The sequence below is a fragment of the Diplotaxodon limnothrissa genome, linkage group LG3 (assembly GCF_057381915.1).
Source record: "Diplotaxodon limnothrissa isolate DT_005_m linkage group LG3, D_limnothrissa_male_GT1.1, whole genome shotgun sequence".
NCBI classification, from domain to species: domain Eukaryota; kingdom Metazoa; phylum Chordata; class Actinopteri; order Cichliformes; family Cichlidae; genus Diplotaxodon; species Diplotaxodon limnothrissa.
This window is the reverse complement of record NC_140598.1, coordinates 15,007,760-15,032,494: the sequence shown is the minus strand read 5'-3', so window position 1 is coordinate 15,032,494 and position 24,735 is coordinate 15,007,760. Positions and strand designations below refer to the sequence as shown.

Genomic DNA, 24,735 nt, shown 5'->3' with positions numbered 1-24,735 from the left:
AAAAGAAAAGCGTCTGGACTTCTTTAAGTTAAACTTAAAGAAGTCCAGACGCTTTTCTTGGACTGTTGGTTTCAGTGTTGAGTCTCATTCACACACTCCCTCAGACTCTTCACACACACTGATTTCCTGACATAAACACACTCCTGTGTGCTTCACACACACACTGAGGACCATCTACAGACTGTGAGCTCCGTCTTCTTTGTCTTTGGAGCCGAACTCTGACAAAGTTAGGAACAAAACTTTCTCCAGCGTGTGAACTTCCCTCCTAGACTCAGTCTGAGCAGTCAGACCACATATTTCTAAAGCAGCACATGAAGGTGTGGCTCACACACACACAGGTGAAGGAAACAGCTGCAGTATTAAAAACTGCTTCACTGTCTACAAATATATGAACTGAATGTTTCTTTCAGGCTGTAAAAACCTTATTTATCCTCCATTACAGTCCTGCATTCAGAGCATTAGTTCTGTTATATTAGTACATGTATTTTATTCTGATGAACACATGAAACTCTGAGCTGGATTGAATCCATTGAATCAGAGTCCAGGACTCAGACTAAACACACTGAATGTGTCCTGAGCTCGGCCGCTGTTCCACAGTAACTGCTGTCAGAGTCACTGTTACTGAGTTAGCTTAGCTAGCAGAGCAGCTAGCAGTTAGAGTATGAACTCTGTAAGCAGTCAGCTCGGTCCTGGACATGGTTACTGACATAAAGCTGCTCTCTGCAGCCATGTTTGACCTGCTGCTTTGTAGGACTACAGTAATGGAGGATTTGGAGGCTGAAATGGGCTCTGTGACACTTTTTGTAGTGAACTGATGAAATGTCTCAGATGGATGTTAGTCCAACACATCGGACACAACCTCTGCAGCTCTCAGTTGATGTGCACATGAATGATTTGTGTTTCCTCTGCAGGTGAAGGTAGAAAGTATGTGTGAGCTGATGTGAATTGAGCAGCATGGATCAGTGTGAGGACAGAGAGGAGGGAGTCCCTCCCTCTAAAAGCACTCTGTGTGGGGAACATGAGAGCCAGACCAAAGCTCAGAGGTGAGATGACCATCTCTAACTGTCCATGACTCTTCTCCATGTCACAGCTCAGCACTCACATCACTGCTCCATCATTATTCACAGGAACCAGCCTGGACCTCCACCCAGCTCTGTGTCCTCTAAGAGCAAACGGGTGAAGCATTTCTTTCATAATTTAGGGCAAAAAAAGTCATCTGACAAAAAGTAAGTTCATGTCAGTGTTAAAATGTTTGAAATTTTAATCAGCTTTTTACTATTTAACGATTTAAATAATAAACTATTTACATAGTTTGTTTATACTTTTTATGTAATGTATTGGACACATTGGATGTGACACATGTTTCATGTTCACTTACTTTTAGCGTCAATCAGAAACCATCCAGCTCTGTGTCCTTAAAGAGTGACCGGTCCAATCATCGATTCATTGATTTTAAATCCCAGCCTGTGTCTGCTGCAGAGAGGTGAGCTGTTAGTTACAAGAACTCTCTGATTTAAATGATTTTGATGTTTCCTGGTTTCTAAAATGCATCTCTGTAGCAGAGCAGTGTCTCCAAGGACACACAGGCTCAGCTGTAACTGTCAGTTTATCTGGTTTTAAGACACATTTGGACTCAATTGGCTGTTTTTAACTATGTATTTTAATCAGAGGTGTAAATTTAGACCTCACACATCTGGATCCTAAACTATGATAGAAACAGCTGCTAGCAGTGGGTAGTTTGACTTTGATACGCTGCTCTAGAAAGCAAACAAAGGTTTGTGCAGCTCCTCTTCAGAAAAGTGTTCAGAGAGCAGCTGCTGTATTAGACAAAGGCTCGTCGTGTTAGCCCAGATGTGTGTAACAGCTGGATGAAGGAGAACCATCACAGTCGCGTCTCCATCCCGCCTTTATTAATGAACTTCCTGTTGCTTGCAGATGACAGGAACACAAAGTGTTTGTGCCACGTGATGCTGCAGGATTTGTTAACGTGTCCATGATGGTAACATCTCCTCGTCTAACTGCAAACACATGAGCGCTCCTAACGGCAGCTATCACAGCCACACAGGCAGACTGTGTCTCACTGTTGCATTCAGGGACATTTGTTTTCCTGTAAAAAGCTGAACTCTAATCTAAGAGGACTGTTACTGACAGGAAACAGCTGCATTATCTGCAGTCTGTGTGATCACAGCTGCTTCAATCACTTTATCAGAGAATTGATCATTGAATAAAACATGTTTGTGTCTGCAGAGGTCAGAGGTCACAGTCTGCAGGATCCAGCTGTCCGTCTATAAGGAGTGATGGGTCCAAAGGTCATCCTCTAAACTTCAGTGCTGAACCTGGACCAACGAGGTCAGAGAACTGTGATGACTCCTTTACATGTTTGTGTTTTCCTGGATAAATATGACCAAAGATTCATTAAAAAGATAAAAATATTAGACTTTGTCCTGTAGCGCTGTGTGGCAGGCAGGATTGGACCCAAACACAACAGGATGAAGTCAAAGAGGCAGCTTTATTTCAGCTGTGAACATGCAAACAGCAGAAATAAGGAAACATAACTGTAGGTTTGCAGTGAATGAAGCCTCAGCTCGACGCTCCACTTTGTCCCTCTTTTCCTTCTCCAAACAGCCACATCAGGAGTCTTTGATGGAGTTTTAAAATATTTAATTACAAATGTCCAAAGATGGGTTCAGGATACCTGAATCCACAGTTATTAAAGCTAAAATAGTTCACAGGGTTTGGACTTTGTTAGGTGACGAGAGAACATCAAAGTGTTTTTTATCTTTAAACAGTATTTTTATCACTTCAGTTGCTCTCACAGCCCTGTTTGTTATTTTACCAGAGCTCTTATGTTTCACTCAGTGCTCCCACCAAACACCTTGGAGGACACATTAGTGTGATTTAGATTTCATTGGTGTAAACACCAGTCACACAAGCTAACCCATGGAGGCAGCAGCAGGCTTTGTGTTTGGTAAAGTCTGCTGGCTTAAACTAAGAGAGTTTAGTTTGTTAGCACAAAGAGCTGTCAGCTAAAGCCCCGAATGCACTTTGAATACAGACGAACTGAGAAAAACACTTTAAATACAGCAAACAGTCAAACTGACAACATCTTGTTCTGCTGATCATCCACAGCAGTACATTTAGCATTCATGCTAGCAGCAGGCTATGACTGTCCACAAGGCTTAATATACGTGTGTGTTTGATATAATGCCAACAAGTACAAATAGGTGTTCTTACAGGTCTTAATCACAGAGCTCTGATAAGTCTGGTGACTTTCACACTCAGCAGTTTTGCTGCCTTTTATTTTATATTGGCCTTTTTAAAGCCCTTCAAAGTCTCCCACATTCATACAGAGCTTTTAACACCAAACTCCTTTACAGTCCTTCTCCTCTCACACACGATCACACGACTGATTTGTCTGCAGCAGCTGTGTTACTGCTAGTATTTTATTATGTGTGTAATCTCCTCATATTGTTCCTGTGGTTTAGTTTGACGTCCTTCTACAAACTCAGCTGCTCTGTTGCTGATACACGTCTCCATGAATATGATTGATCAGATGCTGCCAACACCATGTGTTTCATGTGAGCGCTCAGCTGAAACCCTGGGTTGACTTATCGAGTTAATAACAAGCTTCACGTGACTGTGAATGCTAAAGTGAATCAGATAAAGGAAAGAGACCCTGCTAATGTTGGACTCACTTCTTAGTGTAGATCCCAGGAGGAAGTTCAACATAGCCATTCTTTGTGCTAGCTCGACCAAACCTGAGACCACAGTGCAGGATAATGATCATCATCTGTCTCTGTCAAGGACATTTAAAATCCTCAAATAACAAACATAATTATATTTGATCATTAAAAATATGTTTTCACTTAAAAAGCATGAGCACACTGGTGGATTACAGAAACATGAAAACTCGTTAACAGTAAAGTTAATTTAGGTGTAAACAAAGTGTCAAACATACTTAAGTAGAAGGACTGATGTTTGTGTTAACCCTCACATGGGCTGTACAACATTATATAGGGAGACAAAAACAGAGATTATCGTAGCCATCGCTCTCTCGCATGGACGTGGCAGTCTTGCTGTCTGCTGCGAATCCTCCCCGTACCTCCGTGACCTCGTCTGGTATCTGCTCCCTCCTCTGTAAGAGACAGTAAAGGAAAACACGTCTCTGCCTAGTCTTGAAAATCTAATCTTATCATCCATTGTTCTTCTAGGGCCTCTTCTTCTTGTGGCCTCAGCTAACTGCTAATATTTAAATGGCTAACATTAACATGTGTGCCAGCCAGGTTAACATTTATGATGACCTATGATTAATTAACTGATGTTGAAACTGAAGCTTTACTGACCTCTGAAATTCCTCCTAAAGTGTTATTCAGTGTTGTGACAGTCAGCTGCTTCAGCTGCTGCTGGGATGGGCTGTGGCAAAGAGAACAGAGAAAATCTAAATCAGAGTTTTTCTCTGAATTAAAAGCAAGGAAACAACAATATATTCTACATGGTGAAACTGATGGTTTCTGGTGTTTGGGTCTGTTTTTCTGTATTCATGCAGATAAAGTGTAAACTCAGATGAATTATACCATCAAATGTTAAAGGAAAATATCAGGATGAGTGTCTGTGAGCTGAGAAGGACGTGAAGCGAGCAGTTTATCCCAGAGCTGAAGCTGCTCTGTGTGCAGAGATGAGCTCAGATTCCTGCTGTGATTGATCAACAGTCACAGAAATGTAGACTTGTAGTTATTACTGCAGTATGGTCACAGCAGATACTGATAAACATGTATTATGAGGATGGATGATCAAGTTTCTCACTCTCTCCTTTAAATCTCAGTTTTTTCTTCTTCACAGTTTATCTGTTAATTTATTAATGAATAACACTGAAAGAGTTTCTGTTATATTTCCCCTTGAACATCAGCTTATTAGGGCGGCATTAGGAAATAGCCCCCCTCCAAAGAATGAATCAATGAATGATGATAATAATAAAATGATTCAAAAGCAGAGCTCAGAGTGGTAGAATGGTCAAACATGGATCCACGGGTGGTTCAACTGCATTTGGTGACGTGACTAAAGCAAATCTTTCAAATAATCCCACCATCAACGGGATGTTGTCTCCTTTACTACGGTTACTTTACTTGGTCACCGTGTGAATTTCTTTGAAATGAACCAAATTCTTTTATTTGTTGGTTGTTGCATATTTAACCTCTACAGTCAGGAAAGGAGGAGATGAGGCCTCAACAATGTTGGGTTGTAGCTGTGCTTCAGGTTAGAGTGAGTGTCCATGGAATAAATGTAAGTCAGTGAACTGGAAACATGACTGTGTTCAAACTTTGTTTCCTTTTTATAATGAGTCTAATCAAAGGTGGACAGAAGTATCTCCACTGTGACTTTTCTGTGTCACCATCAGAGCTTCTGCACAGTGTGGAGAAAGATCCAGAAGCAGAGCTGGACTGCAGACAGCCAGTCAGAGCAGCTGTGTACAAAGTAAGACTGAACATCTGTCTGCTGATGGACTCATTTCTGAAAACTGGACTTCTTGTGTTGTTCAGACATTGAAGAGTTTTCTTTCTCTTTAGTCTCGTTGTTTTTCTTTCTTTCAGCAGATGTTGGTCTGCAGGAGGTTTTAGATGAACATAAGATCAGTCTGAGGAGGAGATGTGAACGTGTGACTGAAGGAAGTGATGAAACAGGAAGTAGAACCCTCCTCAACACCATCTACACTGAGCTCTACATCACAGAGGGACAGAGTGAAGAGGTTCATACCCAACATGAGGTGAGGCAGCTGGAGACAGCTTCCAAGATGGACGCCCTCCATGACGCTCCAATCAGGTGCCAGGACATCTTTAAAGCCTTACCTGACCAACAGAGACCCATCAGAGTGGTTCTGACCAACGGCGTGGCTGGTGTTGGAAAAACCTTCTCAGTGCAGAAGTTCACTCTGGACTGGGCAGAGGGCTTGGAGAACCAACATGTCAGTGTGCTGGTTCTGCTTTCATTCAGGGAGCTGAACCTGATCAGAGATGAGCAGTACAGTCTTCTGGAGCTGCTCCATGTTTTCCATCCAACATTACAGAAGGTCACAGCAGAGAAGCTGGCTGTCTCTCAGCTTTTGTTCATCTTTGACGGCCTGGATGAAAGCAGACTTTCATTGGATTTCACCAACAGGAAGCTGCTGTCTGATGTCACACAGAAGTCATCAGTCAGCCAGCTGCTGACAAACCTCATCCAGGGGAATCTGCTTCCCTCGGCTCTCGTCTGGATAACTTCCCGACCCGCAGCAGCCAATCAGATCCCTCCTACATGTGTTGACAGGCTAACAGAAGTACGAGGCTTCACTGACGCCCAGAAGGAGGAGTACTTCAGGAGGAGATTCAGTGATGAAGAGCTGTCCAGCAGAATCATCTCCCACATGAAGACATCCAGGAGCCTCCACATCATGTGTAGTATCCCAGTCTTCTGCTGGATCACTGCTACAGTTCTGGAGCACATGTTGACTACAGAGCAGAGAGGAGAGCTGCCCAAGACCCTGACTGACATGTACTCACACTTCCTGCTGGTTCAGACAAAGAGGAAGAAGAACAAGTACCACGAGGGACATGAGACGAGTCCACAGGAGCTGACGGAGGCTGACAGGGAAGTTCTTCTGAAGCTGGGGAGGCTGGCGTTTGAACATCTGGAGAAAGGAAACATCATGTTCTACCAAGAAGACCTGGAGCAGTGTGGTCTGGATGTGACAGAGGCCTCGGTGTACTCAGGAATTTGTACAGAGATCTTCAAAAGAGAGTGTGTGATCTTCCAGAAACCAGTCTACTGCTTTGTTCATCTGAGCATTCAGGAGTTTCTGGCTGCAGTCTACATGTTCCACTGTCACACCAACAGGAAGACAAAGGTGCTGAAGAACTTCCTTAAACCAAAATCTTTAATCAAGATGATTTCCAGTCTTTTTGATGATGATGATCTGCAATCACTTGATGTATTTCTGAGGAGAGCCATGGAGAAATCCCTCCAGAGTAAAAATGGCCACCTGGACCTATTTGTTCGCTTCCTTCATGGCCTCTGTCTGGAGTCCAACCAGAGACTCTTAGTAGGTCTGCTGGGTCAGACAGAGATCAGTCCAGGAACCATCCAGAGAGTCATCAACAACCTGAAGGAGATGAACAGTGATGGAATCTCTCCTGACAGAAGCATCAACATCTTCCACTGTCTGATGGAGATGAACCACCTCTCAGTACATCAGGAGATCCAAGAGTTCCTGAAGTCAGAGAACAGATCAAAGAAGGAACTCTCTGAGATCCAGTGCTCAGCTCTGTCCTTCTTGCTGCAGATGTCAGAGGAGGTTCTGGATGAGTTGGACCTGCAGAAGTACAACACATCAGTGCAGGGACGACAGAGACTGATTCCAGCTGTGAGGAACTGCAGAAAGGCTGGGTGAGTCCAGATGTGATCATTAACATCATTGATCAGTGTAGGTTAGTAGTTTAATTTTGAAAATAAAATCAGATTGTAACCACAAAGTGTTTGTGTCCGTACGCTGCAACCTTCCACACCATTCCTTTATTGTACAGACTCAGCAGCAGCTCCATGGATCCCAAATCCAAGAGTGGAGAACAGATTTGAAGTGTGTCACATCCATGCAGTCACAGCTGTTTCCACCATGTTTCCACTGATATTAATCCTGTTCAATGACACGTTTCATATCAGTGAATATGTTCTTTAGGACGTCCACTGACATGTTTAAGTGTCCTGCTGGAAATCATTCAAATCATCCATGAAATCCATGAAAAATCCTTTTAGTGTTTCTAACTTCAGCCTCTGTCCTCTCTCTCTCTCCATCCTCCTCACTGCTTCTTTCACTGATAATCACACAAACATCGTATTCAGCTACAAAATAACACAATAATATCATCTGATGATCATTATTATAAGAGCAGGATCCATATTTGATATCAGAGTAACACACTGCTTGGTTATGTGCAGTCATCATCAGTGACTGTGGGTCAAACAGAAGCTCTCTGATTGGTTGCTGACCTTGGTCACCTGTCCACTCTCACCTGTTTGTGTTTGCTCTCTCTTTGCTGTCTCCATCCTCTCTCTCCTTTCTCTCCCTCTCTGTCTTTGTACGTCACTCAGGTCCAGTGGAAACAGTGACATTTACAAACGTTCTTGAATAATTTATAATACTTTGGAACAACAGTAAAACAGCCAAAAAAGTGTAAGACTGAAGCAGGTCCAACCTTATAACCAATACGGGCTCCACCCCAAACAATAACCAAATTCCCTAATATACTAAAATCACTCAGCAGTCCAACTGCTTTCCACGGTCCAACCGTATTAAATCCTTTAGCGGTCCAACCGTATTCAATCATTTTTAGCAGTCCAACTGCATTAAATCCTCAGTACTGTCATGAGATTCTCATCAAAATCAAAGCAGACATTCCCCAGTAATTTCAGTGAGTAGACTTTAATTTGTAATGTCCAATTTGGCACACTTTGGAAATAATTCAACAGGTAGTGCCTTACCTTTGGATAAGCGGCTTAGAACAACAATGAGAAAAAGAGAGCTGATTATTAGCTCATCAAAACACAAAACAAAATCACAATGAATTATCGGTTAATTTCATTTAAAATAATTCATTAAGTATTTATGTACAATTCAAATTAGTTAATTACATATTTTGTTGGTTTGTTTTCTATTTTAATTATTTTACTGACACATTTAATGAATTATTTAATGATGTATTTATTTAATTCACGTTGCTACTCCTGGCCCTGCATCGCTGTTCATAAATACATTTTATTTGTCAGCTTCACCCATCAAAGTCAGGGGGCGGGGTTAATGCTGATCAAGTCAACACCATTGCTTTGGTCTGGTGGGCGTTCTTTTAGTGGGCTTTTCTCAATACTAAGTAGGCCTACACACCAGGGTTTGGACATGTGTGGACCCAAACTATACTTTTACCCTTTTTTGTGTGTCACCAAATACACTTTAATATTTTCTAGACAAGAATGTAGTGGCGTAATCTTTAAGCTCTTTTGGCTCCAAACAGAAGTGACAGACTTGAGCAGGGTTCATTTAAAGGCTGACAGAAGTGGAGTGGTGACGGGGAGATGTTTGACAGGACAGTGTTTCAGCCTCCACAGGTTCATGTTGTGCTCCATCAGTCAGTGAAGATGAAGTCAGTGCTGATGAGGCTGTAGAGTGTGTGAGGGATGTGAATGAGGATGATGAAGATCTGATGATAGCAGATAAAAACAGGCTGCAGAGACTTTGAGCCATACAGGGCACACAGTGTGTGTACAGAACAGCTGAAATCATTATGGAGGCCTCACTGGGATATGGAAGCATCACAGTACAGCTTCAGTGAAGCATTAAAGTCTCTGATATGAGATGAGAAATGAAGCAGCCAGAGCTTTTTCATGAGTGGAAATCCACTGTGACTGTGAGCTGCTGCTACAGCCTCCAGATTAGCCAGCAGCTCATCCTGCTCAACATTTCCTCACCAACTTTAATGGAAGTGTGATGTTTTCAGCTGGAGTGATGGTCAGGGTGGCCTCCCTCTCCTCTTCTTCTCCTCTTCCTCTTTCATTTGTAAAGCCACTTCTGCTGCTTTCATTCATTTGGAAGTCCTGTAGCTGAGTTTGGGAGAGACTAACAGCCTCGGCAGCAGAGGGGAGAAAGGCTGTAACACCACCACTTTACTCTGTTCTACCTGTCACATCATTTTATCAGGAAACAAATATGCTCATGTTTTTACTATGCTTGTCTTGAAGATGTAAGAAGATCACATGGTGCTTTTTATTATTGTGTTGGTTTGTTTGCTGTCTCTTGGATGGAGCCCAGCTGTGCGTGGCCCCTGGGCCTGTGGTCAGAGTGTGTGCTGGATAATCCGGCCCAGGATGAGGCCAAACTGACATGGGATGAAATGTCTGTCACATAATTGAGCTTTGTGAGAAATGTACGACTTTAATGTGAAACATTCAGAGTTTTTTCTCTTGTTGTGTTTGTTTGAAGCTGCTTCCTGTTGGCTTCAGCTGTTTGGAGTTTCCATTTTCTAAACTTCTACATTCTGAACCTTCTTCAGCTCTGAACAGATGATGAAACACTGAATGATTTCAAGCTCACACTTTGTCTAATAAACTTACATCTTTCATTCTTTATACAGATTGAGGGACTGTGGTTTGTCAGAGATCAGCTGTGATTATCTGGCAGCAGCACTGAAGTCCAACCCCTCCCATCTGAGACAGCTGAACCTGAGCCTGAACAACAACCTGCAGGATTCAGGAGTGAAGCATCTGTGTGGTTTCCTGGAGAGTCCAGGATGTGGACTTGAAACTCTGAGGTCAGTCAGCATGTTTTAGTTGTGCTGAGATGAATATGATGTGAAAGTTGTGCTGACACTAAACTGCAGACATCAGGCTGATATTATACTGATCCACACTGAGGATCTTCATGGTAAAGTCTGTTTTCTTCTTCTCTGGTTTAGTCCATTGACTGCAGCAGAACAATGTTCACATTTCAAACAGTGAGACTCAACGTATGGCCCGCGGCCCACACGCGGCCTGCCCACCTTCCCTGATTCAGAGAGAGGGGACCCTGATTAACTGTGTAGTGTTCTTCCTCACAGTTCTAAGTATCAGACACAACAATGAATAATCCACAGCTGACTGTCTTTAGCAGGTCAAAGGTCACGGCACACAGCAGACAGTGGGAAATATTATAACTCTGATCATTTATCAGCACATATCCATATGTATAAAAACAAAGCTGACACTGTGAGACTTGATCAGAGGTGTGATCATCACAGCAGAGGCCTTTGTGTCAAAGTCACTGAGGATCAAACAGAAACACATGAAGCAGATTTTCCTGTTCTGGCTTTTTATAGCAGATAACCTTCAAAATATTCTGCAGTCCATCAAAAACTGAAGCAAACCATGAATCAACATGTGAACATGAGCTGATGCTGCTGAAGTGAAGCAAAGTTACAGAGGTTTGATTACAGACACAGCTGAGAGTTTGTAATCTGTCATCATTTTAAAAGGTTTACATTTCTTCAGTATATCCACATTTGCAGCTGCTACCTCAACCTCCACTTGTCCAACACAACTGCTGTCCACTGCCTCCATGACATTGTGATTTTGCTGTTGGTCTTCTGTCAGATCTTCATCAATCACTTCTGCACGGGGCACACCTTCAGACTCTGCAGCTGCATAACGAAAGCCTGTAAGATAAAATTAGACATAAGGTAAATGTACACCAATATTCCAATGACAGGTGTGTGATTCATCTGGAAGTTATGTGCGGATTAGTGTACAGTGATAGCAATTTAGTATGTTTTTAGAGGGGGGGGGGGTTGTTTACCTCCGATGGGTGCTCTTTTTCGCTTCCGTTGCGTACGCCTTGAGTGCCGGTCCGAGTCTGATACAGGTATGTCGTCATGCCCCATGTGCAGTGTTGGTGCCCAGTCTGGATTTGTTACATCCATTTCATATGCTGGTTTGCCTGCAATAATGCCAAATCATAAGCTACTCAGTCGACATGACGTGGTTCTGCAGCATCACACATTAGCATGTTTTATCTCATTATCTATGACCTCAGCACGTTGAAAATAACACTAAAAGCCTTTCAAGAGTGATATGAATTAATTTAGAACTCACCGGAAAGAAAATGCCGTGAGCAAACCAACAAAAAGCTGGGGATTGCAGAGAACTCGATATCCGCTCGTCTCACCGCTGCAATCCAAGCCTGACGTCTTTGTTTAGTAATATCGGATACATGGGATCCCTCACGTTGCCTCCAGGACGGAAAACGATGAAAAGAGAGCCCGTTATCCAGCTTCTTGCCTTCACGATCGTGTGATCTAACGTTGCAACCGACAACACAACACGTACGATCCATAGCTGAAATGGTATCCTTGGGCTGGCCTACTGTCATGGCGGAAGGGGGCATGGCCCATCTCCCGTGACATCACGCTCCAAAGCCCTATAGGTGGGAAAATGTACCATGTCGACCAATCAAAAATGATATGGAAACATGACATTTGGTTGTTTAGCAAAAGGGGGAAGTTTTAGGAGTGACCGGCAAGAGAGAGCGAGTGAGCGAAAGAGAGAGAGAGTTTTGATACGTGAGAGATTTGTGACGTTTACCGTGTTTGGTCTCAAGTTAGTTTGTTGTCTTGTGTATTTAGTGTGTAGCTGTTGTTTTGTTTTGTGTGTCAGTTCTACTAGTGATCGTCACAGTTGCTGCCTTAAAGCCAACAAAGGCAGATTGCAGTGTAAACGCTGAGTGACACACCTGCTGTCAGACCTGCAGGTTTATCCCTGTGCTGTTCTCATATGTGTTAGAGTGACACAAACTATTGTTTGACACCTGATTGTTCTGTAAATAGTTTGAAATGATTATATGAAAAACGTCTGAGCCTTGGCTGCATTTTTTGGTAAATAGTACCATATAACTTTGTTGTTTGCAAAACGTGTGCGTATTTTTAAAAATGTACAATCTCTATTTGCATTTCAAGTTATGAAGATGATTCGTTAAACATGTGTGTGGTTTTTACAGTCAAAATATCACTTTCTACTTGTATTTTAAATTTTGTCTGAATTTAGATAAATTGTGCTGATACAGTTGGTCAAAATGAGAAAATAACAGATTGGCAAGATAAACTGTTTTTAAAGGTAAAATATAGAGGCCACATCAAAAGTAGTCAAGAAGGGTTAAAGGCTAAAAGCAAAGTTGTCACCAAGTACTGTTTATATTTGTGTGTATTGCTGCAGCTTTTTTGAGTATTAATTTGGTGCCTTTGTGTGAAATAATGGTATTGTGAGTGATCCATATAGTCACAAAGAATAGCCACTTGTTTCTGTGCTACCAAAGTTCCCCGGCTTTCATTCAAAATGTGTTTATCGTCAGCACCTGCACATTAAACTACTTAAACATTATAAATGTCTTCAAGCTCACACTGAGGCCTGTGGGGTACTATCAGCCACTGAGACAGTACACACATTTATATGTGTTTGTATATGAATATTTCATACTTTAAGACTGCCTGTTTATTTAAGGGAGATGAACAAAATACATTGGAATTGTACAAAATAATATCATGGATGATAAATTAAATAGATTTTAAGTAGATGCTTGTGCATTCTTAAAGTCTTATATGTTGAACTGAACTATGTGATCTGTTCAAAGCCTTAATCTTAATTTGAAGTGAAATGTGCATTTTGAGTTTATACACTATGTATATAAGGCGACCGTTTCCTTTTGCAGTATTTTTGTGTGGTGTACTTTTCTATGTCTTAACAAAAGGGGAACAAAGGTGTTTAAGTTCACCTAGGATGATGTGTTTTAATTTTCACATGGTCTTGCTTGAATTTGACCCTGACAAAGGCGTATGAACTCTGTCAGCTGTTTGGAGTTTCCATTTTCTAAACTTCTACATTCTGAACCTTCTTCAGCTCTGAACAGATGATGAAACACTGAATGATTTCAAGCTCACACTTTGTCTAATAAACTTACATCTTTCATTCTTTATACAGATTGAGGGGCTGTGGTTTGTCAGAGATCAGCTGTGATTATCTGGCAGCAGCACTGAAGTCCAACCCCTCCCATCTGAGACAGCTGGACCTGAGCCTGAACAACAAGCTGCAGGATTCAGGAGTGAAGCATCTGTGTGGTTTCCTGGAGAGTCCAGGATGTGGACTTGAAACTCTGAGGTCAGTCAGCATGTTTTAGTTGTGCTGAGATGAATATGATGTGAAAGTTGTGCTGACACTAAACTGCAGACATCAGGCTGATATTATACTGATCCACACTGAGGATCTTCATGGTAAAGTCTGTTTTCTTCTTCTCTGGTTTAGTCCATTGACTGCAGCAGAACAATGTTCACATTTCAAACCTTCAAAGAAGAAGAAAAATCCTCCACTGGATAATTCACTGTGAAACTCTCCAACTCTTCATTCCACCTTAAAGTCTGTCTGACACTGAAATCCAAAGCAAAATGTGCGTTTGCTTTACAGACAGCAGTCCAACACAAACATACACACATCATCCAAAACACAGTCCAACATCCAAATCTCCTCCACTGCCAGCATGAATGATGGGAAAGAGAAGGAGGAACACTCTGACATTCAGGGTTAGAATGAGTTTCATGAAGCAGACTGTGAAGATCAAAGCTGCATTAGAAAGCTTACATGAATGAATGAGTGGACAGAAGTGGACAGAGATCATCTGAAGCACTTCAAAGGCTTTAAATCAGCACATTTCTCTTTATTCTTTATCAACTCTGTTAGTTTCTCTCAGTTTTCTGTGGAATGAAGCTAACAGCAGGCTAATAAGATGCTGACCAATAGGTTTCTATTAAAGGTTGTAATTTGTATATGAAAAAGTGCTTTGGCTCAGCAGGGATCAGCTTACAGGTAGAATACAGCTGCTGGATGGGATTAGCATGTCATAGCTATCTACCAAACTGCTAACTGGGGGATTTCAGGCCATCTATGGATCATTTTTGCTAACTGTTTATTCAGCTTAGGCTCACAGGGCTGCAGCCTGTGCCCTAGCTGTCATAGGGCAAGAGGCGTGGTCCACCTGCACAGGTGAGCAGTCCATCACAGGGCCAACAGAGAGAGACAGAGAAGCACTCTCTCACATCCACACCTACAGCCAATTTAGAAGCACCAATGAACCTAAGCAGCATTTCATTGGACTGTGGGAGAACATCCAACCTCCACAGAAAGGCCAACAAGCTTCAACCTACAACCTTCTTGCTTTAAGGCACTAGTGCGAACCACTTTTCCCCATTTCAGCCCAAATCCTGCATCTTCCTGTTTCTGACTCCAGGCCAGCTCCACTAACACTTTCTCATCAGACACTGCCACCTAGTGGAGGTGTCTTAGTCCCATTTGAAGCTTCAGATGACAGTTAGTTCCTTTACAAAGAGGTGGAGGTGGTGGGGCCACAGCACCATCATCACTGAGTGCCATAGGACACTTAACCTTTGTTTCCATATGCTGGGAACTTCCTGTTGTTCCAAGGAGGACTGGAAAATGTGTGAAAACCTCCCAGTCAGTTCCTCACAGCACACTTCAATCATTTCCCTCCCACAGCATCAGGACCAGGGCTTTTTCTCTCTTTGGTCCCACTAAGAGATTTCCACACAAACACCTCATCAGTGGGACTCTCAGAGCTACCAGCCCTTTGCTACAATCACAAAACTCTTCATTGAAATCAATGATATCAAAGCTGGAATCAAATGAGTCCAAGTCTTCTGCTGATTCAGCATCACATTCATCTTTGCTCCTTGTTCTGCATCCCCACCATGGACTTCATTCCTTTCCAAGCCAGCCTTGAGTGTCCTTTATTCAGCTCATCCTCTGCTTTACTTTTACACCTGATTTTAGCTGCTTTATCTCTCTTTCAACAAGTTTCTGTGCCTCAATCTTTTTCTTCTCTCCCTCATAACAAGACAGCTTCTTCTGCCTGAGAACATGTTGGAGTGATTTACTAATCCAGGGCTGCTTATTGGGGAAAATACTTCCTGTTTCCAAAGTAATCCCCATTTTTCCCAGAAAGAAATGCAAGTAGAAATCGATGATCTAAGTGAGAACATGAGCCTTTAACAATAGCAGCAAAATATCTCTCCAATCTCAATACTCCCTCTCTCGACCTCTGGAACACCAGAGGTCACAATACATTGTGTTGGGTCACTCCTCGGCCCACTCAGCTGCTTCCATGTCCATCCATGGCATCATGGACATCGGGGTCACCACTCCCGCTCTGACCCTCTCTAGCTGTCCTCTGGCTCAGCAAATCAGACAACCTCATGTCATCTAAGTGGTCCAGTAATAAACACCAGCTCCCCCTCGAGAACACTCCATGCGTAAGATTAGGTTTTTTCTGCGTCCCTCTCTTGTGGTCCATCATGCCTCGGGCCTCCAGCATCCTCACCCCCCTGTGGTCGCCGAGATCTTCTGTAAAGCAAACCAAACACCTTTTCCTGCACCTCCCTAACTTATCATCTTTGGGACTCTTTAATCAAAAGCCTGATCCTAATTATCTTCTTGACTTATTGACTTGTATTTATATATATTCTTCAACGTTACTCATCATTTTAAAACTCTTAAAACGCTGCTTTCACGTCCCTGCATGCGTTTCCTGTCGCTTGCCTTATCTAATCATCAACATCCTGTACACAGAAGTCTCGCTGCGGCAAGGCCTCCACTCTGACCTAGAATCTCCTTTCACAAGAAAATCATTATAAGCGCCTATTCTACTAAAAGATCCAAAAAAAAACAACCACTTTAATCAATTAAGTTTAAACATATAAGCAATTACTCCTGGATACATTTTATCATAGCTAAACGCTGCCTTGAAACAACTCCTGTGTGTTAACACTAACTTCATTTTAAAACTCACATTTCCTATGTTATAACCTGTTTTTGGTACAGCCTTTTTATTTCATCTTGCTCCTTTGATGTAACAATACCTTCTCATTCTAGTTTATCAGACTTAACCAAAATATATGCTTTCCTTCCTTTGGTCCTTCTCTAAAGCAAGAAACTCCTATTCAGTTCCTCTTTTCTGTCACTTATTACAGGGCCAGCTCAAGTTCAGTTAAACGCTAAATTAATTTGAGGCCTTTTGCCTGGAATCAATACTGTCATGTGTGTTTATGGACTCTGTGTCTGTAAGCGTGTGCAATCCTTCAATAACTCATATCATCCTCACAGTAGATTGGCTAATCATAGCGCTAGCCAAAGGCTCGTGACCCACAAGAGACGAATTGAGCCACAACTCCCTTAAAGGCACAAAATGCAATATGTATAAAAAGTCATTTCTACGTATAAGCTCTCCCCTTTATCCTAAAAATAAATCTATGTAATATCTGTATGTGTGTCTTCTATTCATTAATGTAATTGTCAGTTATTTTCTCTCTTTATTTTACCTTCTTTTTGTTTACCTCTTTGTTTGTGACGTGGACATCCCTAAACCATCCTGAGTTCCGGCTTCAATTTCAACCCAATTGTACCCTCTATTCTCGCAGTCGAACTCGTCTGGGCTTCACCTTCCCACTGGCCCCTGTGCCCTTCTCTTAGTGTCCTTTGTTGTCTTGTGATCCCCAGCAAACACAGTCTGTTTCTTCTCTGTTTCTTCTCCGTTGCTCTTTTCAGTATTTTCCTTTTAGATTAAATCCCAGCCTGGCAAAATATCCCATTCAGTGTCTTTAAACAGTTATGTCACACTGTTCTTACCAGCCTGCAGTTCACCGTGCATTTTCCATCACGTGCTTTTCTTCCATGCTGCTGCTGGTATCGTCAGTGTAGTTTCAGTTGCACTGTCTTTTGCCTGCTGTTAATTCTTGAAGTCCACGATGTTCTGTCGGTCTTCATCAGGAGATTAACTGTCCTATGAGCTTCTTCTCAGGATCGGGACAAGTGGGAGGTCAAGCTGTAAAATTTTAAGCCAAAATCTGGCCTGTTTTCCTCCCAATTCTGTTAATCAATGGTTTTGTACTCAAGATTCTAGGTTGAAAGAAGTCCACCTGTATTGACACACTAAAGCATACAATTAATATCCTTTTCATTTCTTTTCTTAAAACCTCCATTTGCTTCATCTGCCTGGAGTTTAACTCGTATGTTTCTCTCTCTGTGTGCTCACTTGTCACAGTCAGTTCCTTTTATGGGCATGCAAAGTTCCTGTCACACACACCATTTCCTGTCAACCTTGCAGCTGCTCAGAACCATATTTTCTCTTTCTATCTCTCCTGTTTTGTTTTTTTTACAGGCTAATAAAACTCTTGTTTTACTAAGTCTTGATCTAAAACAATTCACCCTTATTTCACGCACACACTTCTAAATATACTAAATTCTTTGCGTTTGTCAGATCGTCTCACACACACACCGCCTTTTCTCTCACACTTCCACTTCTGCACTCACTCTACTATCAACTTTCATAGTGTTATTATTATTTATTATTTTGTACAAATCACACCCAATCACTCAAAGCCTGCTACTCACAGCATTCACACACTTAAACTGTGACAAGAGTTGAGGAATATACTCACAACACGCTTTCCTAAGAGTATTTCAGACATGCCTTTCATAATCAGAAAGAGCAAGTCAAAGAAAACAATTGAAACCTCTATTAATTCTCACAGCACACACATAGAATAGAAAAAATAAAACACACCAGCATTTATTGCTGATGAGAGGTTACTCCTAAAAGTAATATGTTAGTCTTAAATATATACAGTGCACTCACTATATTTATATATCAAAACTCAGTCAATTACTATACATCCACTACGGCAACTCAAAACTTTATTTATAGCCCTCTAATGAACATAAATGGCGTCTTAAACACACACTCAACAATGTTTGCAGCAGTATTTGTAAAACCAACTGTGGTTTAAACAGTTCACTGCTGACTAATTTGCATTTTCACACTCACACACACACAGTCTAAAAATAGCTCCAGCACTGCCTCAGACTCCTTTCACACAGAGATCTCTTATTTTATATTACAAAGACGTCTTATATTTACAACCACTGTCACATCTGTCAGCTTTAGCGCCTAAACAATTTCGACAAATTTAAGTTAACGGTCCAACCGATAAAGTCCAACTTTTTTGTGATCAATTAACCAGTATCTGTCCAACAGTTTCTGGCCTCATCTCTAAAATCCCTAACTCAATTTAAAAGCGTCAACCAACCCAAACTTTGCCTGAAGCTCTATTTTTGGCATTTCACAGCCAAGGCTTACCCCGAAGTTTTAAGTTAAAGTTACACGCCCGAAGTCCAACTTCTGCTGGCCAAAAAAGCGCAGACTACCGTTCCAAACGGTAAGGAGACTCTAACTCCTAGTTATTCTGGAGTGCCCCAAGCTCCACAGTGACCAACTGACTATCCCTCTTCGAGGACAATGCCTAAGCGTCCTTGGCATTGGCAAGCGTTACCTCTGAGCACTGTGCTTCCTATCAGTCCAACTGACGTTCTTGAATAATTTATAATACTTTGGAACAACAGTAAAACAGCCAAAAAAGTGTAAGACTGAAGCAGGTCCAACCTTATAACCAATACGGGCTCCACCCCAAACAATAACCAAATTCCCTAATATACTAAAATCACTCAGCAGTCCAACTGCTTTCCACGGTCCAACCGTATTAAATCCTTTAGCGGTCCAACCGCATTCAATCATTTTTAGCAGTCCAACTGCATTAAATCCTCAGTACTGTCATGAGATTCTCATCAAAATCAAAGCAGACATTCCCCAGTAATTTCAGTGAGTAGACTTTAATTTGTAATGTCCAATTTGGCACACTTTGGAAATAATTCAACAGGTAGTGCCTTACCTTTGGATAAGCGGCTTAGAACAACAATGAGAAAAAGAGAGCTGATTATTAGCTCATCAAAACACAAAACAAAATCACAATGAATTATCGGTTAATTTCATTTAAAATAATTCATTAAGTATTTATGTACAATTCAAATTAGTTAATTACATATTTTGTTGGTTTGTTTTCTATTTTAATTATTTTACTGACACATTTAATGAATTATTTAATGATGTATTTATTTAATTCACGTTGCTACTCCTGGCCCTGCATCGCTGTTCATAAATACATTTTATTTGTCAGCTTCACCCATCAAAGTCAGGGGGCGGGGTTAATGCTGATCAAGTCAACACCATTGCTTTGGTCTGGTGGGCGTTCTTTTAGTGGGCTTTTCTCAATACTAAGTAGGCCTACACACCAGGGTTTGGACATGTGTGGACCCAAACTATACTTTTACCCTTTTTTGTGTGTCACCAAATACACTTTAATATTTTCTAGACAAGAATGTAGTGGCGTAATCTTTAACCTCTTTTGGCTCCAAACAGAAGTGACAGACTTGAGCAGGGTTCATTTAAAGGCTGACAGAAGTGGAGTGGTGACGGGGAGATGTTTGACAGGACAGTGTTTCAGCCTCCACAGGTTCATGTTGTGCTCCATCAGTCAGTGAAGATGAAGTCAGTGCTGATGAGGCTGTAGAGTGTGTGAGGGATGTGAATGAGGATGATGAAGATCTGATGATAGCAGATAAAAACAGGCTGCAGAGACTTTGAGCCATACAGGGCACAGAGTGTGTTTACAGAACAGCTGAAATCATTATGGAGGCCTCACTGGAATATGGAAGCATCACAGTACAGCTTCAGTGAAGCATTAAAGTCTCTGATATGAGATGAGAAATGAAGCAGCCAGAGCTTTTTCATGAGTGGAAACCCACTGTGACTGTGAGCTGCTGCTACAGCCTCCAGATTAGCCAGCAGCTCATCCTGCTCAACATGGACCTGTGGTCAGAGTGTGTGCTGGATAATCCGGCCCAGGATGAGGCCAAACTGACATGGGATGAAATGTCTGTCACATAATTGAGCTTAGTGTAGTTTCATTTCTGCACAATTTAAAAACAACCAAAACTTTGTTCTGTCTTTTCTATGTTATACTGTAGACTTTCTTTGATACTGTGTCCAAAAGGAGCAGCTTTTACTTTGAAGGGGAGGCGTCTCTGTTTCCTCTTCAGGTTGGATGATGGAAGCAAATTAGTAGCTGTGTCCCAAAACGTCGGCTGCATCCTCCAGAGGCTGCATTTGAAGGCCGATTACGTCACAGCCAGGCGATGAAGGCTGTCCGTATTTGTCGACTCCTTCAAATGTGCCCGACAAATGCGTCCTTCATTTCCCCGAATTTGAAGGATTCGTCGGGTGTGTCCTTCGTGGCCCACCATATCCCAGAATTCATAGCGCGGCCCAGCCAAATTTCAGCTGCCAACAATGGCGGCTGCTACTAAGTTTTCAAATTACTCTTATTAATCTTTCTGGGTCACAAAATAAACTTTTAACATATTTTCAGGCGAGAAAGTAGCTGTGTAAACTTCAAATATCTGCTCGGTTTATCAAGACATCGCATATTTGCAAAAGTGTGCCGACGTTTTCGGAGACGTCTGTTACCCACCCGCTCGCTAGCAAGCCGGGGGGTTCAATGGTCACTCCAGCCGGCGAGAGCAGCGGACACCCGGCTTCATCGTTTTCAGACCCCGCTCTTTCACTACTCAGGTTAAACATGATATATAAGTCACTCGGATAACTTAAAAATTTTCTAAACTTCTACATTCTGAACCTTCTTCAGCTCTGAACAGATGATGAAACACTGAATGATTTCAAGCTCACACTTTGTCTAATAAACTTACATCTTTCATTCTTTATACAGATTGTGGGGCTGTGGTTTGTCAGAGATCAGCTGTGATTATCTGGCAGCAGCACTGAAGTCCAACCCCTCCCATCTGAGAGAGCTGGACCTGACCAGGAACAACAAGCTGCAGGATCCAGGAGTGAAGCATCTGTGTGGTTTCCTGGAGAGTCCAGGATGTGGACTTGAAACTCTGAGGTCAGTCAGCATGTTTTAGTTGTGCTGAGATGAATATGATGTGAAAGTTGTGCTGACACTAAACTGCAGACATCAGGCTGATATTATACTGATCCACACTGAGGATCTTCATGGTAAAGTCTGTTTTCTTCTTCTCTGGTTTAGTCCATTGACTGCAGCAGAACAATGTTCACATTTCAAACAGTGAGACTCAACGTATGGCCCGCGGCCCACACGCGGCCTGCCCACCTTCCCTGATTCAGAGAGAGGGGACCCTGATTAACTGTGTAGTCTTCTTCCTCACAGTTCTAAGTATCAGACACAACAATGAATAATCCACAGCTGACTGTCTTTAGCAGGTCAAAGGTCACGGCACACAGCAGACAGTGGGAAATATTATAACTCTGATCATTTATCAGCACATATCCATATGTATGAAAACAAAGCTGACACTGTGAGACTTGATCAGAGGTGTGATCATCACAGCAGAGGCCTTTGTGTCAAAGTCACTGAGGATCAAACAGAAACACATGAAGCAGATTTTCCTGTTCTGGCTTTTTATAGCAGATAACCTTCAAAATATTCTGCAGTCCATCAAAAACTGAAGCAAACCATGAATCAACATGTGAACATGAGCTGATGCTGCTGAAGTGAAGCAAAGTTACAGAGGTTTGATTACAGACACAGCTGAGAGTTTGTAATCTGTCATCATTTTAAAAGGTTTACATTTCTTCAGTATATCCACATTTGCAGCTGGTACCTCAACCTCCACTTGTCCAACACAACTGCTGTCCACTGCCTCCATGACATTGTGATTTTGCTGTTGGTCTTCTGTCAGATCTTCATCAATCACTTCTGCACGGGGCACACCTTCAGACTCTGCAGCTGCATAACGAAAGCCTGTAAGATAAAATTAGACATAAGGTAAATGTACACCAATATTCCAATGACAGGTGTGTGATTCATCTGGAAGTTATGTGCGGATTAGTGGACAGTGATAGCAATTTAGTATGTTTTTAGAGGGGGGGGGTTGTTTACCTCCGATGGGTGCTCTTTTTCGCTTCCGTTGCGTACGCCTTGAGTGCCGGTCCGAGTCTGATACAGGTATGTCGTCATGCCCCATGTGCAGTGTTGGTGCCCAGTCTGGATTTGTTACATCCATTTCATATGCTGGTTTGCCTGCAATAATGCCAAATCATAAGCTACTCAGTCGACATGATGTGGTTCTGCAGCATCACACATTAGCATGTTTTATCTCATTATCTATGACCTCAGCACGTTGAAAATCACACTAAAAGCCTTTCAAGAGTGATATGAATTAATTTAGAACTCACCGGAAAGAAAATGCCGTGAGCAAACCAACAAAAAGCTGGGGATTGCAGAGAACTCGATATCCGCTCGTCTCACCGCTGCAATCCAAGCCTGACGTCTTTGTTTAGTAATATCGGATACATGGGATCCCTCACGTTGCCTCCAGGATGGAAAACGATGAAAAGAGAGCCCGTTATCCAGCTTCTTGCCTTCACGATCGTGTGATCTAACGTTGCAACCGACAACACAACACGTACGATCCATAGCTGAAATGGTATCCTTTGGCTGGCCTACTGTCATGGCGGAAGGGGGCGTGGCCCATCTCCCGTGACATCACGCTCCAAAGCCCTATAGGTGGGAAAATGTACCATGTCGACCAATCAAAAATGATATGGAAACATGACATTTGGTTGTTTAGCAAAAGGGGGAAGTTTTAGGAGTGACCGGCAAGAGAGAGCGAGTGAGCGAAAGAGAGAGAGAGTTTTGATACGTGAGAGATTTGTGACGTTTACCGTGTTTGGTCTCAAGTTAGTTTGTTGTCTTGTGTATTTAGTGTGTAGCTGTTGTTTTGTTTTGTGTGTCAGTTCTACTAGTGATCGTCACAGTTGCTGCCTTAAAGCCAACAAAGGCAGATTGCAGTGTAAACGCTGAGTGACACACCTGCTGTCAGACCTGCAGGTTTATCCCTGTGCTGTTCTCATATGTGTTAGAGTGACACAAACTATTGTTTGACACCTGATTGTTCTGTAAATAGTTTGAAATGATTATATGAAAAACGTCTGAGCCTTGGCTGCATTTTTTGGTAAATAGTACCATATAACTTTGTTGTTTGCAAAACGTGTGCGTATTTTTAAAAGTGTACAATCTCTATTTGCATTTCAAGTTATGAAGATGATTCGTTAAACATGTGTGTGGTTTTTACAGTCAAAATATCACTTTCTACGTCTATTTTAAATTTTGTCTGAATTTAGATAAATTGTGCTGATACAGTTGGTCAAAATGAGAAAATAACAGATTGGCAAGATAAACTGTTTTTAAAGGTAAAATATAGAGGCCACATCAAAAGTAGTCAAGAAGGGTTAAAGGCTAAAAGCAAAGTTGTCACCAAGTACTGTTTATATTTGTGTGTATTGCTGCAGCTTTTTTGAGTATTAATTTGGTGCCTTTGTGTGAAATAATGGTATTGTGAGTGATCCATATAGTCACAAAGAATAGCCACTTGTTTCTGTGCTACCAAAGTTCCCCGGCTTTCATTCAAAATGTGTTTATCGTCAGCACCTGCACATTAAACTACTTAAACATTATAAATGTCTTCAAGCTCACACTGAGGCCTGTGGGGTACTATCAGCCACTGAGACAGTACACACATTTATATGTGTTTGTATATGAATATTTCATACTTTAAGACTGCCTGTTTATTTAAGGGAGATGAACAAAATACATTGGAATTGTACAAAATAATATCATGGATGATAAATTAAATAGATTTTAAGTAGATGCTTGTGCATTCTTAAAGTCTTATATGTTGAACTGAACTATGTGATCTGTTCAAAGCCTTAATCTTAATTTGAAGTGAAATGTGCATTTTGAGTTTATACACTATGTATATAAGGCGACCGTTTCCTTTTGCAGTATTTTTGTGTGGTGTACTTTTCTATGTCTTAACAAAAGGGGAACAAAGGTGTTTAAGTTCACCTAGGATGATGTGTTTTAATTTTCACATGGTCTTGCTTGAATTTGACCCTGACAAAGGCGTATGAACTCTGTCAGCTGTTTGGAGTTTCCATTTTCTAAACTTCTACATTCTGAACCTTCTTCAGCTCTGAACAGATGATGAAACACTGAATGATTTCAAGCTCACACTTTGTCTAATAAACTTACATCTTTCATTCTTTATACAGATTGTGGGACTGTGGTTTGTCAGAGATCAGCTGTGATTATCTGGCAGCAGCACTGAAGTCCAACCCCTCCCATCTGAGAGAGCTGGACCTGAGATACAACTACAACCTGCAGGATTCAGGAGTGAAGCATCTGTGTGGTTTCC

General features: G+C 41.8%; 1 protein-coding gene across 1 annotated transcript in view; it reads left to right on the top strand.

Moving 5' to 3' along the window:
• Positions 1-944: 944 nt before the first annotated feature.
• LOC146634650 (protein NLRC3-like) overlaps positions 945-24,735 on the top strand; it is a 46,664-nt gene continuing 22,873 nt past the window's right edge. The window contains exons 1-9 of the mRNA XM_085349927.1: positions 945-1,043; positions 1,128-1,226; positions 1,385-1,483; positions 2,248-2,349; positions 2,840-2,891; positions 5,412-5,472; positions 5,589-7,416; positions 10,152-10,328; positions 13,522-13,698. Of these exons, the coding sequence (XP_085206053.1) occupies positions 955-1,043; positions 1,128-1,226; positions 1,385-1,483; positions 2,248-2,349; positions 2,840-2,891; positions 5,412-5,472; positions 5,589-7,416; positions 10,152-10,328; positions 13,522-13,698 (2,684 nt within the window). The 5' untranslated portion in view covers positions 945-954. The remainder of the gene's footprint in view (positions 1,044-1,127; positions 1,227-1,384; positions 1,484-2,247; positions 2,350-2,839; positions 2,892-5,411; positions 5,473-5,588; positions 7,417-10,151; positions 10,329-13,521; positions 13,699-24,735) is intronic.